The sequence below is a fragment of the Phragmites australis genome, chromosome 2 (assembly GCF_958298935.1).
Source record: "Phragmites australis chromosome 2, lpPhrAust1.1, whole genome shotgun sequence".
Taxonomy (NCBI): Eukaryota; Viridiplantae; Streptophyta; class Magnoliopsida; order Poales; family Poaceae; genus Phragmites; species Phragmites australis.
Window position 1 is genome coordinate 36,292,570 of NC_084922.1, and position 15,780 is coordinate 36,308,349.

Consider the following 15,780-nt stretch of genomic DNA (forward strand, 5'->3'; position numbering starts at 1 on the left):
AATAAAAAATCATCATAATCAACTTAGCATCATCATTACATAGACAAAACAAGTGCATAATATATAATGAGAGGCTTAATAGATGCCTGACAAGAAGATCAGTTATTGTGCTGTTTAATTAATTGGTTGTATTTTTTTGTCGTTGCCTGCTAATGATAACATAGTTCTTAAACTTTTTAGATTAATATTAATCCTCTTCTTGCTATTCTCTGTATTTCATTTCTTACTTCTCTTTCTGCTTTGAGAGATGGCATCCCTATTTGCATACTTCTTTTCTGGTTGTTTAAATTTCGAATATATCATTTTCGATATTTGATTAATATATATTAAAACTTGTCGTATCATTACCTGTTTTGAAAAAATAAATGCAAATATATATTCATAATTCCTTATTTCTATGCTTCTTAAGTATCTGACTTTACCATCTTAGTAGTACTTGTCAACCTGTTATGAATGCATGGTTAAGTTTAAGCATAATATTCAAGGATTTGCCTATAAAATAACAATAATACATGATGATCAAGGAGATAAGCGTATATTATATTTACAGATTTTAGGTCAGCGTAGTTCCTAACTCTTCAAACAAAAATACATAAGGCTAGAAAAATGTATAAGGGTGCATTTAGTTGGAGGACGAGGTTGGATAGGATATGGTCATCCCTGTTTTTTGAGATGAGATGAAACAATTTTCTATTTGGTTGGATGGATAGGCTGTATTGATTATGATGATTTTTTTAGTAAACTTACCCAATGATTGTAGATTTTGTGCATGTTTGAATTTATTTTTATTCAAATTGAATTAAAAAGAGAATATAATTTGAAATTATAAAAATGCATATAAATAGAACATTACAAATGAACTTACTTTTTCACCAAATAACCTAGGGTTGGAAAAAAATTTATAAATTAGTACATCACATGATAAGAATATTAGTAAATTTTTCTAGATTTTTTGGAAATTTATTTGAGGTATTAAAAATTGCTAGAATTTATAAAAGTAGGCTTATTTAGAGAATTTTAATTAAATATTGGCTTAGACTTTTTGATCAAACTAATTAAAATGGGTTGCTAGTGAACTCTAGTTTGCTCAAACAAATTTTTAGAATTTTTGGACTACTTTTGTACTCTCAAATATTCTTCTGGCTTTCTTCCGTACATCCCACTGCTGTCTGTGCGTATTTGGTACTTCATATGCTGAATACAGCATTGTGCAGCATATTCGACATATCAGATGCCGAATGCAGTCCATTTTCGATATCTGAGATGTTAAATACAGTGCACAATGTTGTATCCAGCATCTTAGGTGTTGAAAACTGATAGGCTCACCCTTTTTCGGTGTCTCACATACCGAAATCGAATTTTTGATAAATAAGATGTCAAATATACATACTAAATTTATAAATATATTAATATATTATCTATTTTAACAAATACGGTATCGTATGTTATCTATTTTTATATTTTAGCCGTATTTAGGCACACCACATAAAATGTGTATGTTTTTTCCCTTTTGAACTGATAAAATATGTATGTTTTTCCTTTTGAACTTATAAAATATGTACGCTTTGTATAGGGATTGAATATAACATCAATTTTTGCGTTTGAATATAGGGACGTACTAATGAAAAGGCGACCCACAATTTCGCTCTTTACTGTGGAAGCATTTGATCCGCTGGATCTAGATCAAATTGTCATCGACTGGTTTTCTTCCGCCCGATTCATTTTCCCCATGACGATGCTCTTCTTCGTCCCAATGCTCGCCCTCGCCATGACTTCCTCCTCCGTTACCAGTGCTGGCTCTCGGTTCCGAATCCGTGGCCAGCGCTCGCAGCGTACTAACCCGACGTAGCTAGATCGCTTCATTGCCTCTCAGCCACCGACATCGCCCAACGGCTGTCCTCCGTCACTAGTAGCTGACGGCATCCACACCACCTCGCCGCCCCACGCGCTATCCGTCACTGCCACTAGGCCAGCTTTTGAAAACCTCCTTCCCAGAGCTCAAAATCGCGACGAAAATCGCTGGCGGCTGTCGACTGTAAGAAGTGAGAATTACAGTCGCCTGATGATCAATATAATAGACTAAAGAAAATCCTTAAATATGGTTGCTACGTGCAGCTCCCTGATAGATGCTGACGAGATCACATCGTCATGAACCCCACCTGAAATTTACAGGAGAGACCATATATGGGTTAGTAAGATCTAGCAGGTGAGATTGTCGACAATTAATGGTAGATAATGACGATGCGGTGGGCCAACGGAAAGCTGCACCTTACCTTACCTCTCCTGGTTGGTTCTTACCCTAGACCAAAGGGATTTCTATTGATCTCTCTATACAAGTCAGACAAAGATTAAAGATGTGTTTGTTTGGAGCCTAGCACACAGCTCTGCCGCCTGGCAGCGCATCCAGAAGAGTTTAGATGCACCCTCGATCGTGTCTTCAATTCAACATGTTTAGTCATTTTATCTTGCAGCTCATGGCACCACTGACGCTTCATAGATTCTTCCACGAGGAGGTTTCTGGGTAAAAACTAACGTTGTGCTGTCACTAACAATATAGCGCCAGGCCGGGGATCACTAGAAAATGACCATTGCATTCACCGGAAGAAAAAGCAAGCATTGACATGTTATCTGTCTTGCATAATGGATCAACCTGCTTTAGGAATCAGCAACCAGGATAGTGAAGCTGGTTGGAGCTGAACGTATTTAGGGCTGTTTGGAGACCTCTCTAACCTCGTAATTTTATAGTAGAAATAATGCTATGGTGAAAATAGATTTTATGGTAAAAGTGATTTTATTTGTAAATTTTTTTGGTATGCTAATGGTGGAAATAATTTTCGAGAGAAGATTGTATTGAAATTGAGGAGAATTAGTCGAGAATCGGTACACTACTTAAAAAACTATTTCTAGAGGCAGGTGGTAAATTATTTTTACAGGCGTTTAGCGCACCCGTCTATGATCGAAGGTATGTAGAAATGAACGATTTTCATAGACGTAAAAGAGTCTGCCTGTGAAAATCTATTACCATAAACGGTTTACTTTAAAAACCGCTTGTGAAAATAGGTTTTCACAGGCGGATCGTTTATGAAAAATTTATTTCTACATGCGGTTCCTTAAACGAATATTTTTTTTACCGATCAAGCACTCCCACGGTCGCAACAAGTCACAAGTCACACGTTTTTTCGAGTAAAATACGCAGGCTATACGGTTTTTAGCACTCGAACTCGAAATCTCTTAGCTCGCACAAACCCTCCTCACCATCCCACCATAGAACTATTACTGACCATATTAGCATATGCAATTCTTTTGATATCTTTTATTCAAAAATTCAAACGATTATTTAGGTATCTAAATGACTTCAAATTAAAAACTTTTCAACTACAAAGTTGTAGATCTCGTCGAGGGCTACAATTTTCATATAAAGCTTTTCCTCATCCGACTTCGTATGAAAAAGTTATGAATTTTTTAAGATAAATTATCACATATTTTCACAGGCGATTCACATAATTAACCGTCTATAAAAATAACCATCAATTATTACTGGCGGTTCACGTAAGTAACCGTCTATAGAAATAAGTGACAGTTTATCTTAAAAAATTTATAACTTTTTTCATACAAAGTCGGATGGGTATAAAACTCTATAGAAAAATTGTAGCACTCGATAAGATCTACAACTTTGTAGTTAATTTTTTTTTCATTTGAAGTTATTTAGACGTCCAAATAATTATTTGAAACTAAAAACAATTATTTGGACCTCTAATGGCTTTGAATAAAAAAAATGTCAGCTACAAGGTTGTAGATCTTATCGAAGGGCTACAATTAGAGTTTTTTCTCATCCGACTTGATATGAAAAAGTTATGAATTTTTTAATAGATGGTTATTTTTAGAGACGGTTCACATAAGGAACTGTCTATAAAAATTTATTTCCACAGACGGTCCATAACTGTAGGAAACCATCGCCAACTGTTCAAACGAAAACTACCACTTCTTTTTGTTTTCAAAAGATAAAAAACAATTCATTCAATTATGATTTTCTATTGGATCATAGCTTTGTCGTTTGTACTTCTGAATCTATATCGTATTAGCTGAGTGTTTTTATTTATTCTTTTTTTTTAGGTATCAAGTGATCGTGACATGCGTGAGATGGGAGTAGCAACATCGAATTGAGAACATACATATCTTTATAGAATTAGTCTTTCTAACTACTTCACTATAACTTTATTTTGGTTAGTTACCATCAGTTAAACCTTAGCATAGTTGAAACAGTCTTATGGTTGGGGTGGTCGTGCTTATTGGGTTCTTAGGATGAACTGTGTTGGTTAATTATTGCTTATAAGATATGCATGTGGATGTTATATTATTTGCTTGTCCAGGAAATATGTAGTTAAAAGGTAAACTCTGCCCGAATTTTCCGTAAATTCTAGACTTAGCCGGATTTTAGGTGAAAGAATTCATTGTTCAGCTCCTGTTGGATCTGACTGACATGCTGGCGACTATTTCTGCGGTGGGAGTAGACACTTGCAGTAGGGATAGCGATGGAATGACCTGGATGGCCATACATGGACGAGAACGAGCGATCTGGCTAAGGTGGACGATTACATATCGGCAAAGGAAGATAACGAGTGATGAGAGGCCCGGAGGAATCTTGTTTCGCAGCAGTCCTCCTACCGACAAGAATGGTTGGGGCATATTTCCTGAAAGAGTTTACTGTAGAAGATAGATTTACCTGGGGCATATGCCATTCCGTTTAACCTTCAGCTTACAATATTCTTAAGTCTTAACCATAATACGAATTTAGGACCAATCAGACACTTGCTGATCATTCAACTAGTGTTAACAACTCTTGTTCTAGAAGCTTAGTTCCTGATTTCAGGGATGGAACAGAGCTTTTGAGCTGAAGCCCTAGCATAAACTTACAAGATAAGCTTGAGCTAGTCTGGAAAGGCCTATGGTGCTGGTGATGTGCATTCGAAAATGACGCTGCCACATGAGTGACACGAGAGAGATATTGAAAATGACAAGTTAGATAATACGATCCATACAAGCACAATCATGCAGTTGCTATCTTTGTAGGGAACTGCGCCACCTGGATTTGTCGCACTATATATAGCAGAGTCGATTCGACGTTTTGGTTCACAGGTCGGCCACCAGTGGCAAGACCGCAAGATGATTATCATAGTTGTACAATACCTATACTTTCAATGATCATAACAAATAATTTTATAGAAAATGTAGACGTGGAAAATCAAAGTAAAAAAAGAAGACTGAATGCATGATGCATCGCCGTGCAAGGCTTCATCGTTTCACAACACAGATAAAAGCAAATTCTATAGAATCATGTCTTACGAAAGATCATTTTCTGTACGATGACACGTGTCTACTATCTTCTTTTTAGTCTAACTATTTTATCATATAATGAATGATATAAATAAAATCTTAAAAAATCTTTTTAGATAAAATCTTATAAAATTTACTTCTAAAAATAAGACTAATACAGTTTACCGAGAGGAAGGCCTACAACCTTGTGGTTCTGCCGTCCAAAGAGGTGGATCCTTCCTTGAGCACCGAACGTGGCGGGCCGGCGCAGCTCTCCAGGTGGCCCTGGCGCAAGTAACCAAGTGTCGCCCACACCTTCGCCAGTACGCATACATGGGCCACCGTTTCTATTTCCTTCTTATTTGGGTTTGCTTTCATTCTACTATCTTGTAAAAACTCAATTCTGATCCATCTCCGATCAAAAAGTAAAAATAAAATACGATCCGTCTGAAACGAAAAAGAATTCACCCAATAAAAAACTTAAAATCTTAAATGATAAGAATGGAACACAATTAAAATATGATAATATAATAAAAAACAATCGCGGAAAACAATTCAACCATATACTACGGAACATAGATACCACCAATGCAAGCAAATTGTACCACTAGAATGATAAAAATAAAGCACGCGTACAATCCATAAACTATACCATGGAAATACCTTAGAAATACTACGGTGACAATCGAATCATACCAACCAAGGAATATAGCAAACACGTCCGCTTCTTTTTATTAGTATCTGGAGGTAGCTAGATCTTTGACAAAAATCGGCGGTTCTAAATATTTCGGGAAAATTAAGCCAAACTAAATAGTAGTACTACACAAAAATGTAGGAGCGGCCGATCCGTGGGGGGCAGGGGCTTGAGCTCTTTTATCCGGGCGTATTTGGGAGACCATCAAATTTGCATTTAATTTTTGGTATGTAAAAGTAAGAAGAATGAGAAAAGAGGAAGATGTGGACTGCTTTATGGCCCTGTTTGCCACTGCATTGCCATTTTGTTATTTTTTAAATAAATTTTATAAGATTCGGTTTTATAAAAGACTCTTCTTTCTATGATAATATCTATTTATTTTTTTAGTTTAACTATTAAATTATAAAATAAATAATATAAATAAAATCTTACTAAGAATCAAATTAAACCAGATTCTATAAAATTCTGTTCTTGTACCTGAGTCCTGATCCGACCCGGAATAAAAGCCTTCTATATTTCTCTTCTTGGTTTCAGATTTTCGGTAGCCCTTTCTTTCCCACGCCGCAAGAATAAACGGGAGAGGAAAACCCAAACCCCTCTTCTCCCTCCCCACTCCCACGGCGGCGCGACGCTAAGGATCTAGGGAGATTCCGTCGGATACAACATGGCCGCCATCGCCGTCGCCCGCTCGAGGCGCCGGGTCCTGCCCTACCTCCACCGCCTCCTCCACTCGGGCTCCGCCCCGGCCGCCTCCCCCTCGCCCAGCCGCTTCCTCCGCCACGCCTCGCCGGTGCCCCGCGCCGCCGATCACTCCCCCTACCTCCGCCTCCCCGCCGCGCGCGTCTCCACGCTCCCCACGGGCCTCCGCGTCGTCACGCAGGCCTACCCGGCCGCCACCCGGATGGCCTCCGTCGGCGTCTGGGTCGACGCGGGGAGCCGGTTCGAGCTTCCAGGCACCAACGGCACCGCACACTTCCTCGAGCACATGGCCTTCAAGGGCACCGCGCGCCGGCCCGACGCGTACGCACTCGAGGTAGAGATCGAGGACATGGGTGCGCGCCTCAACGCCTACACCTCCCGCGAGCAGACCACCTTCTTCGCCGACGTGCAGGCGCGGCACGTGCCCGCGGCGCTCGACGTCCTCAGCGACATCCTACAGCACCCGCGTTTCCCCGAGAAGGCCATCCAGCGCGAGCGCGGCGTCATCCTCCGTGAGATGGAGGAGGTGAGCTGTTGCGACCGTTTTGCTGTGCTGCCTCTTTCTTACCCTACACCAAAATTCCTTGCTTTACTAGCTTAAAGGGGCATGCTCTAGTGATACTTAAGCTCTAGTGATACCGAAATTCCGTCGCATTGCAATTGGACCCTTGAGCATTGTCGTCAGAGTAAAGGTGAAAACTTTAGATGTTTGTTTGGTAACTAAAGGTGGAAGCCACATCTTGATGTAGCAAATGTTCTTTTAGTTCTCATCTGGCCTTGCAATTGGTATCTACTGTAACTCTTATGTTGCATCTGATGGGCTTGAGTTTCCTTATCTTTCACTCTTTCAGCATGGAGTTTATATTACACATGTGGAAGCTGCGGCCTTTGGTGCATGTTCAAGCATTGTCAGAATAGATTTGTACCCCTCTAACTGTTGTATTGTTTGTAGGGTAGAGCCTGTAGTGGTACACAATATGATGATTACCTTTAACACTGGTTTTCTAAGTGCTGCAGTTCTTAGTGATATCTTGATCATTCAAGTACTATGGCATTCTGTATAAAAATTGATACGTTTAATCATGATATGACAGCTAGTTTTCTTTTTAGCATTAATATTTCCATGAATAGTGATGAAGGAAGGATGCTGGTTGTGGTTTAGGATAGCTCTTGATGTTAAAATGCAACATCTTTATTGGTAATGTGGATGCATGATGTGTGTTTATGGGTAGACAGGTGCAAGGAATGATGGAAGAGGTGATATTTGATCACTTGCATGCTGCAGCGTTCCAAGGCCATCCTCTAGGGGACACAATATTAGGTCCTGAAGAGAACATTAAATCAATCTTGAAGAGAGATTTGAAGCAGTATATCTCAACCCATTATACCTGTCCTCGAATGGTATTTCTATCAGCCAATTCTGAACTCATAGCCACTGGTTACTTTTGAGCTAACTAAGTGGTAAATTTTTTTATTGTGCTGTCTGATCTAGGTTGTATCTGCCGCTGGAGCTGTCAATCATGATGAGGTTGTTGATCAAGTGAAAGAATTGTTCACAGGATTTTCTACTGATCCAACTACTGCAGATCAGCTTGTTGAGGCGAACCCGGCTAATTTTACTGGATCAGAGGTTTGGTTTCAGTTCATACAAGATCTTATTGTAGCAATTTGCTGGACCATTTCAACTGATTTTTAGCTTTTCTTTAGACTCAACTGATCTTTCGCCTTTGCAGGTTCGTGTGGAAAACACAGAGATGCCTCTAGCGCATGTTGCAATTGCTTTCAAGGGTTCATCATGGACTGACCCTAGCTCCATTCCCCTTATGGTTATCCAAAGCATATTGGGATCCTGGAACAGGAGTGTTGGGGTTGGGAACTGCTCAGGGTACATACTTCCCTTGATTTTTCTTATCAGCAATTTGCTTTCTAGTTCTGCCAAATTTGTTGCTTAAAGCTGATGTTACGTATTGACTATTGAAACTGCAAGGTCTGCTTTAGCTCGTGGTATCAGCAACGCTAAGTTAGCCGAGAGCCTGATGACGTTCAACACTAACTACCGGGACACAGGAATATTTGGCATTTATACTATTGCTCCGGTAAAGTTTGTTGCTCAATCTTCTTGGTTTGTTCTGGTTCAACTAGCCTGAACATAGGATTGATGCTTATTTAATTTCCTGTCTTTTCCTTTTATCTTGATGTCACCATTATTAGTACTAGTTGTCTTCACAACTTAATTGGTGCTTTACCTGTAATTATAGCTATGAAAATGCATAAAATTAGTCTAAATATAATAGTTATCAGTTGTGGGTGTTCGCTTGCAACATCTGCAGCGGTACATTTGTCTAATCAAGCAGTGAGGGAAGCTGGATGTCTTCCAGTGGCATAGGTGTGTGAGTGAACCACTGCCAACCTGGATTGGACCTCTGATATTGGCACTGGGAGGGGAACTCCCATATTCAAACAACAACAAAGCATTGCTTTGCGGTACTCATACACACTCTCTAGATGTTCTGTCACTTATGACGTATGTGTAGCCAATGGCTGGTTAAAACATAAGATAGATCAATAAACTCCGAGTTACTTTTGGTCTACCCTCCTTAGCAGTGGACCTGGTTGTAAATTTGATGAATATCATAGATAATCACTTGTATTTGCACAATGCAAGTTCAAAATGACCATTCAGCTATACCAGCAGCTGAGCAAATGTATTGATTGGATGGAAATATTCCTTGCTACAATGCTTTGTTACAATTTGTGAAATTTAATTGCAGCCTGATACCCTGCATGACTTGTCACGGCTAATAATGGCAGAATTTAGAAGACTTGCATTCGAAGTGTCAGAAACAGAGGTTGCTCGTGCCCGTAATCAGGTAGCTGGTTCTGTCCTCAACTTCCTATCTCAGTATATTTTGTAATTTCTTACTGTTTATGATAATATCTATTTTTCCATCTGGATATTTATAGAATGCAAAAGTGCATGTGTGGCCCTACTTTGTCAGTAGCTATCAGAAAAGAAAAAATAATAATGCTCTAGTTTGGTTCATTTGACCCTGTAAAATACAAGCTTTGTCTAATAAGCCCATACTTTCCTTTGCAGCATTACTGACCTATGGGGTACTGATGATAGTGGATATGTTTTCTTTTGGAAAAATTGCAACATGTTCATCAAAAAACAAATTCATTCCCCTTCCCTTAAATTGTACTGGTAGCTTTTGCATAATGATCCTATGATATTGCATTATGTGAACAACTAGAAGCATTAAGTATAATGTATGCTTGCTGTAACATATATGCTCCTCTAAATATTGTTGAAGTGTGAACCATGTTTTCCACCTGAAAACACGAACCTGCAACTTGGCTCAGCTGCATGACTATGCCTGCTTTGTAGTTCTGGGCTCAGTCGCAGCTTCAAGCGTTGCATGTAGGTATTTGTTTTCATTAGTAGAACCTGTACCAAATGAGAACTCACATTTATCTTATGCCAGCTGAAATCTGCTCTATTACTTCACGTTGATGGATCCACTGCAGTTGCTGAGAATAATGGTCGCCAGGTAATTTATCTTAAGCATTCACCATAACAGCTGCTTCTCTCTTCCCGATTAATAAGATTTGCCCTCAACCATCTCACGCAGATGCTAACTTATGGGCGAGCAATGCCTTTCCTAGAACTTTTTGCACGCATTGATGCTGTTGACTGTGCTGCAATAATGGAAACTGCCAAGGAGTTCATAATTGACAAGGTAAATCTCCAAAAATTGTTGTCATTGCTACTAATGCAGTGTAATACATTACAGTTGAGTACTTGAACTATCGGAAGCTTCATGCACTCACATGATTGGTTTGACAATTTTCAGGATATTGCTCTGGCTGCAGTGGGACCACTCTCGAATTTGCCAGAGCTTACTTGGTTTCGCTCGGAGACTTGTTCTGATGATGAATTTACTCGAAGAATATTCTTTCAGAACGCACAAAATAATTGAAGCTGCGGCTCTGATATTGTTGTTGTAACTCTAGGTCATTCCAAGAAATTATCAGTTGATAGATAGCATCAAGCATTTAAGTTATTTGTTAGATATTCTTTTCTTTTTTTGTCTTTGTACCATACTTATTTATTTCAATTATATTTCTTTTCTTTGGGAGCCTCGTGCCTACAAATTTACATCAATTGCCTAGCTTATCAATATATGAGGCGAGACATTTTAGTCTGCATTAGTTGTAAAACCAAACAGGTTATGAGATTGAATCTATTGAGTATTGATGATCTGTGTATGAAGATTCCTAGGCACAGCAGATTGTTCAGCTTAAATCCACTTGATCAAAAGAGCTATTATTTTGACTATTAGGCAATTACATCAGATTTTGGAAAGGGTAAAAATTTAACACCGACCAAAGAAGACCTGACTACAAAATTTCCAAATAACGTAATATGAAACTTTGGCACCTTTAAACCCCAGCTAGCATTTGTTTTAGCAATGCCATTCTTATACGGTAATACAGTATTCAGTAGCTGTATTAACAGCTGTTGCAGTCACTGATAAACCAGGCCCTGGGAGCCAGCCAGAGCCCAGAGCCCAGAGCAGCCAGTCGAGCGCCAGTCCCGTACCGCTGCACCGGGATCCTCTGCAGTACTGCAGGCCATTGAAAATCACTGACATATGGATCGCAGAGGATCCATGTCCCTGCCCGCAGCACACGGGAGAGTGGAAACACCGACGAGAGCAGAACGCCACATCAGAAGAAAACTTGATTTCTGCCGTCTTGTTTACCTGCCCGGACTGATACTCAGATATGCAAATAACTGAATAAGCATGCACCAGTGAGCGACTCAGCGACAAGTGATGAGCTCCGGATCTGGATGCGTTCGCCTCGCCATTGCATTTAATGGCAGATAAGACACTAATTTTATGTGTGTTCTGAACAGAAAACATCACTAGCGTTTTTGTGTGTGTGAATTCTCAACAGAAAGCGTCTGTCACTCTTCTTCCTTTTTTTTTTTTTCCTTTTTCTCCCTGTAAATATTTGCTGAACTCGAAAAAATCGGCAAGACTCATGCCGTATTTTCGAGAAAAACACCTGTCACTCTAACGTTTGTTTTTTTCGTGTCAACTTTGGACAGAAATCATACGTTACACTAGTGTGACTGGTGAGCAAGCGAAGCGAAGGCCTTGTAAACGACAGCTAGGAGTTCATATTTCCGTTTGGCGTTTGCTCCGTTGTCCTCCAACGGTGCACTAATGGGCTCACGCCGCACACATAGCCATCCCTCCTCTCTCCCGCACGGCCGCACGCATACGCCCATTACTCCCTCACGCACCTGGCCGTTGCACCATGAACTCCCTCTTCTGCGCCCTTGCTGCTACATACACCCGTCCGCGCCGTCCGCCGAGCCACTCCCCGCGCCCTTCACTCTCGCTTGCCACTGGCTAAAGGATGACAATGGCATTGGGTGTGGTCTTCTTGGTCCTAGCGCTCGCCGAGAGCTGCGTCTCCTCCCCTGCCCCGAGCCCCGACGCCGTGGCGCTGCTCGCCTTCAAGTCGGTGTGTTCCGACCGCGCCGCGGCGCTCGGCTCCTGGACGGAGTACACTGATCCCTGCTCTGGCAAGTGGCGCGGCGTCACCTGCCAGCGGTCACCCTCCTCCTCCTCCACGCTTCGCGTTTTCCGCGTCGTTCTCGAGGGCCTCCACCTCGGTGGGCACGCCGCGGCGTTACAGTTGCTCGCGGATCTCCCTTTGCTCTCGTTCCTCAGTCTAAAGAACAACACCTTCACGGGCTCGCTGCCTCGCTCCATGGCGTCGACTTATCCCGCTTGGCGCCGCACCTCAAGCTTCTCTACCTCTCAGGCAATGGCTTCCCCGGGCGGTTTCCCGAGTCCGTCCTGCGCCTTCGCCACCTACGCCGTCTTGACCTTTCTGGCAATCGGCTCGCGGGCACGATCCCGCCGGAGATCGGCAACTGCCTCCGTGCTCTCCTGACGCTTAATCTTGCGCGCAATTCCTTCGTGGGGCCCGTGCCCACCTCGCTGGAAGCAATGGCCAAGCTCGCGGAGCTCAACGTCTCCAGCAAACAACTCGAGGGGCGGATACCCAAGCGCCTGGCGGCAGCCTTCCCCGCGCCATCGTTCGCGGGCAACCCCGGGCTTTGTGACGCACCGCTGCTTCGTCGGTGTTATGGACAGCAGCAGATCGTGTACAGGAACGGCGGCGGTGAGACGTCAGATGGATCGTCGACGGGGAAGAGGAAGAACCGTGACCGGTGGATGGTCGTGATGATCATGTCAGCGGTGGGCGCGGCGGTTGCGTCGCTGGTCGCGGCGGCACTGTACGCCGCCCTTTTGCTGAAGAACAAGAAGTCGACGAGACCACCGCGCGCCGGCTCGCCCGCCAACTTGACGGCGGAGCGGGAGGAGACGGTGCGCTTCGACGGGTGCTGTGTGGAGTTCGACGCGGGCACGCTCATGAGGGGCGCCGCGGAGATGCTGGGCAAAGGCGCGACGTCGACGACATACCGCGTGGTGATGGGTGGCAACGACGCGAGCGACGCCGGCGTCGAGGAGGCCAAGGGCGAGGTGGTGGTGGTGAAGAGGATGAGGAGGAGGGAGGGCGCGTCCCGGGAGGACGAGAAGCGGCGTAGGGAGCTGGTGAGGGAGATGGGCACGTGGCGGCACGCCAACATCGTCAGCCTGCGCGCGTTCTACGCGTCCACGGAGGAGCTTCTTCTCGTTTTCGACTACATCCCCAACGGCAGCCTCCACAGCCTCTTGCACGGTGAGCAGATTTGTCTCTCGTCATACTTTTGTCAAGTGATGTCCGCATCTTCTAATACCTGAACAAAAATTGTTTTTTTTACAGAGAACCGAGGGCCGGCAAGAGTTCCTCTGGACTGGCAGACCAGGCTGAAGCTGGCGCAGGAGGCGGCGCACGGCCTCGCCTACCTCCACGGCGTGTCAGGCGGCAACCTCTCCCACCGGCACCTCACTTCCCCGAACATCCTCGTCGACGGCAGCGGCAACGCGCGCGTCTCCGACTTCGCGCTCCTCCAGCTGCTCGCGCCGGCGCCACCGGTCGGGGAGGCCCTGCAGAAGCAGGACGTGCACGGCTTCGGCGTCATCCTGCTGGAGATCCTCACGAGGCGGTTGCCCGAGGACGACGGCAGCGCGGACCTGCCGCGGTGGGCTCGCACGGTGGTGCGGGAGGAGTGGACGTCCGAGGTGTTCGACGTGGAGCTGCTGCGGAGCAAGGGCGCCGAGGACGAGATGGTGGCGCTCCTGCAGGTGGCGCTGCTCTGCGTCGCCGACGGCCCGAGGGAGCGGCCCAGGATGGTGGTGATGGCGAAGATGATCGAGGACATCAGGGACAGGGGAAGCAAGCGGAGCAGGTACTCCGCGTCTCCGTCGCAAGCCGGGCACTCGTACGAATCCTCTCCCTGCGTGTCGGAGGACACCACAAGGTCCACTCCCGCCTCAAGCTCTTGATGCAACGTGGCGGTTTGGTGGTTAGTAGCGTCATTTTTCCTTCTTCCCTCTCAAAGAATGTCGCGAGGAAAAAACATCGGCAAATCAGAGAAGAGATGAGCAACGCGTAACCACCGAATTTAAATCTTCCGCCGGCTAATGAATTCTGTTAGCTAGTGTTCGCCGAAAAAAGGAACTCTGTTATACTTGCCTTTCGTTTACTTAGAGTAGTATACTTTGCGGAGAATAGATGACATACAAATGCAACACACCACCCAGTGAGATTGTGAGAAATTGAGGCAGACTGACCAGATCAACAAATAGAAGACGGATGAGAAAGAGGCCGAGAAGAAACATGACGGTAGCATTAGCCAGTGATTGGCACCATTGCAAAGGGATCCCCGTCGATGCTTCTACGCCGATCTGGCCTCATCAGGTAGTGGGATAAAAACGAGGAACCTCTCCGTTCGCCAGCCGCCAGTATTAGGTCAGTCGAGCCTGGGCGGCATGAGGGGCACAGGCTCACCCGGGCTCACAGCACTGCCTGAACTGCCGGTCCGCCTTCTTCGATCGCCATCTGCCTCCATCACAACGTGGCTGCCCGTTCCGTTCCGTCCTCGCCGCTCGTGCTCCCGTGATCCCGTCCCGCGCGCGCAAGCCGCAGCCCGCAGTATCACGGGGCGGGGAACCGATCACGTTTTTGTAGCGGGCGGTGCCGTGCAATTTCCACTTCTCGTGTGGCCGGGCCGTGCAATTTCCAACCCAGATCAAACGTTTCTCACGGCGGGCCGGCGTCATAGTGGGCTGCCAGCCTATCAGGCCGGGAAGCGAGAGAAAGAAAAAGGGAAAAAACAAAAAGTCTATTTTGACTTCTGAACTTGTCTGAGCCCGATTCTCCTCTGAACTGAAAAACTAGATATTGAAGCTCCCATAACAATCAAAACTGATTGTTTTTCCTCCTCGAGCGGATTGGACAGTGGTTTCGTCTGATATGGTGCGCGTTAGCTATCCTCATTAGGAATTTTTTAATCTATTTTAAATTAATATTTTAATAACAACATGTGAGAATCTAAAATTTTAGTAAGTAGCTCCTTTGGTCATACCAGACTCTTTGGTATGACTCTCACCTTGATCATGGCAATCTCGTTGGCGTGACCAAGGAGCCACGTTGGCGGCCGCCTCGGCACCATGCCATGGGGGTTGGCGCGACTGCATGCCACGCCAATCTTTTTGGTGTGACTCGGTTGCATATGGGGGCCGCCCCGGCCTTTCTCTCCTAGAGTTTTTCTTCCTCCTTTAGCTGTGCACGAGCACAAGCGACGCTTCCCCTTCCGACGGTGGTTCCGACTCCCATTTCTCCACCACTCAGGCCCAATTCGAAGGGGATTTCATGAGAACGTGTCATAGGAAGATAACTCCTCTATTCCCTCTAAGTTTTTTTGGGTTTTGGATTGCATTCGTAGTTCTAGGGTAGTTAGGGTTTAAGATTATGTTGATATTGATCTATGAAATCTATACGTTTCGGGTTAGATCAGAGGTCATATATCGTGCTATGTATGTATAGTTATGCATGTGTATCGTATAGAATTTGTTGCATGCAATTATTTGAGCATAGGAAATTAA

General features: G+C 44.1%; 1 protein-coding gene and 1 pseudogene across 1 annotated transcript; both read left to right on the plus strand.

Moving 5' to 3' along the window:
• The first annotated feature begins 6,527 nt into the window (after nucleotides 1-6,527).
• On the plus strand, nucleotides 6,528-10,845 carry LOC133908588 (probable mitochondrial-processing peptidase subunit beta, mitochondrial). Its single transcript, XM_062350684.1, has 9 exons — nucleotides 6,528-7,232; nucleotides 7,943-8,107; nucleotides 8,199-8,336; nucleotides 8,440-8,591; nucleotides 8,694-8,802; nucleotides 9,478-9,576; nucleotides 10,192-10,257; nucleotides 10,339-10,446; nucleotides 10,561-10,845. Exons 1-9 carry the CDS (start codon nucleotides 6,672-6,674, stop codon nucleotides 10,684-10,686), a joined length of 1,524 nt encoding a protein of 507 aa, XP_062206668.1. The 5' UTR covers nucleotides 6,528-6,671; the 3' UTR covers nucleotides 10,687-10,845.
• Nucleotides 10,846-12,142: 1,297 nt separating this feature from the next.
• LOC133910053 (probable leucine-rich repeat receptor-like protein kinase At1g68400) lies at nucleotides 12,143-14,178 on the plus strand (annotated as a pseudogene).
• The last annotated feature ends 1,602 nt before the right edge of the window (nucleotides 14,179-15,780 follow it).

What these genes read in the sequence shown, in the direction of transcription:
- LOC133908588 (XM_062350684.1), top strand. Translation starts at nt 6,672, where the DNA reads ATGGCCGCCATCGCCGTCGCCCGCTCGAGGCGCCGGGTCCTGCCCTAC. An exon ending in ATTATACCTGTCCTCGAATG is followed by an intron (nt 8,108 to 8,198) that starts GTATTTCTATCA and finishes TGTCTGATCTAG; the next exon opens with GTTGTATCTGCCGCTGGAGC. An exon ending in AGGAGTTCATAATTGACAAG is followed by an intron (nt 10,447 to 10,560) that starts GTAAATCTCCAA and finishes GACAATTTTCAG; the next exon opens with GATATTGCTCTGGCTGCAGT.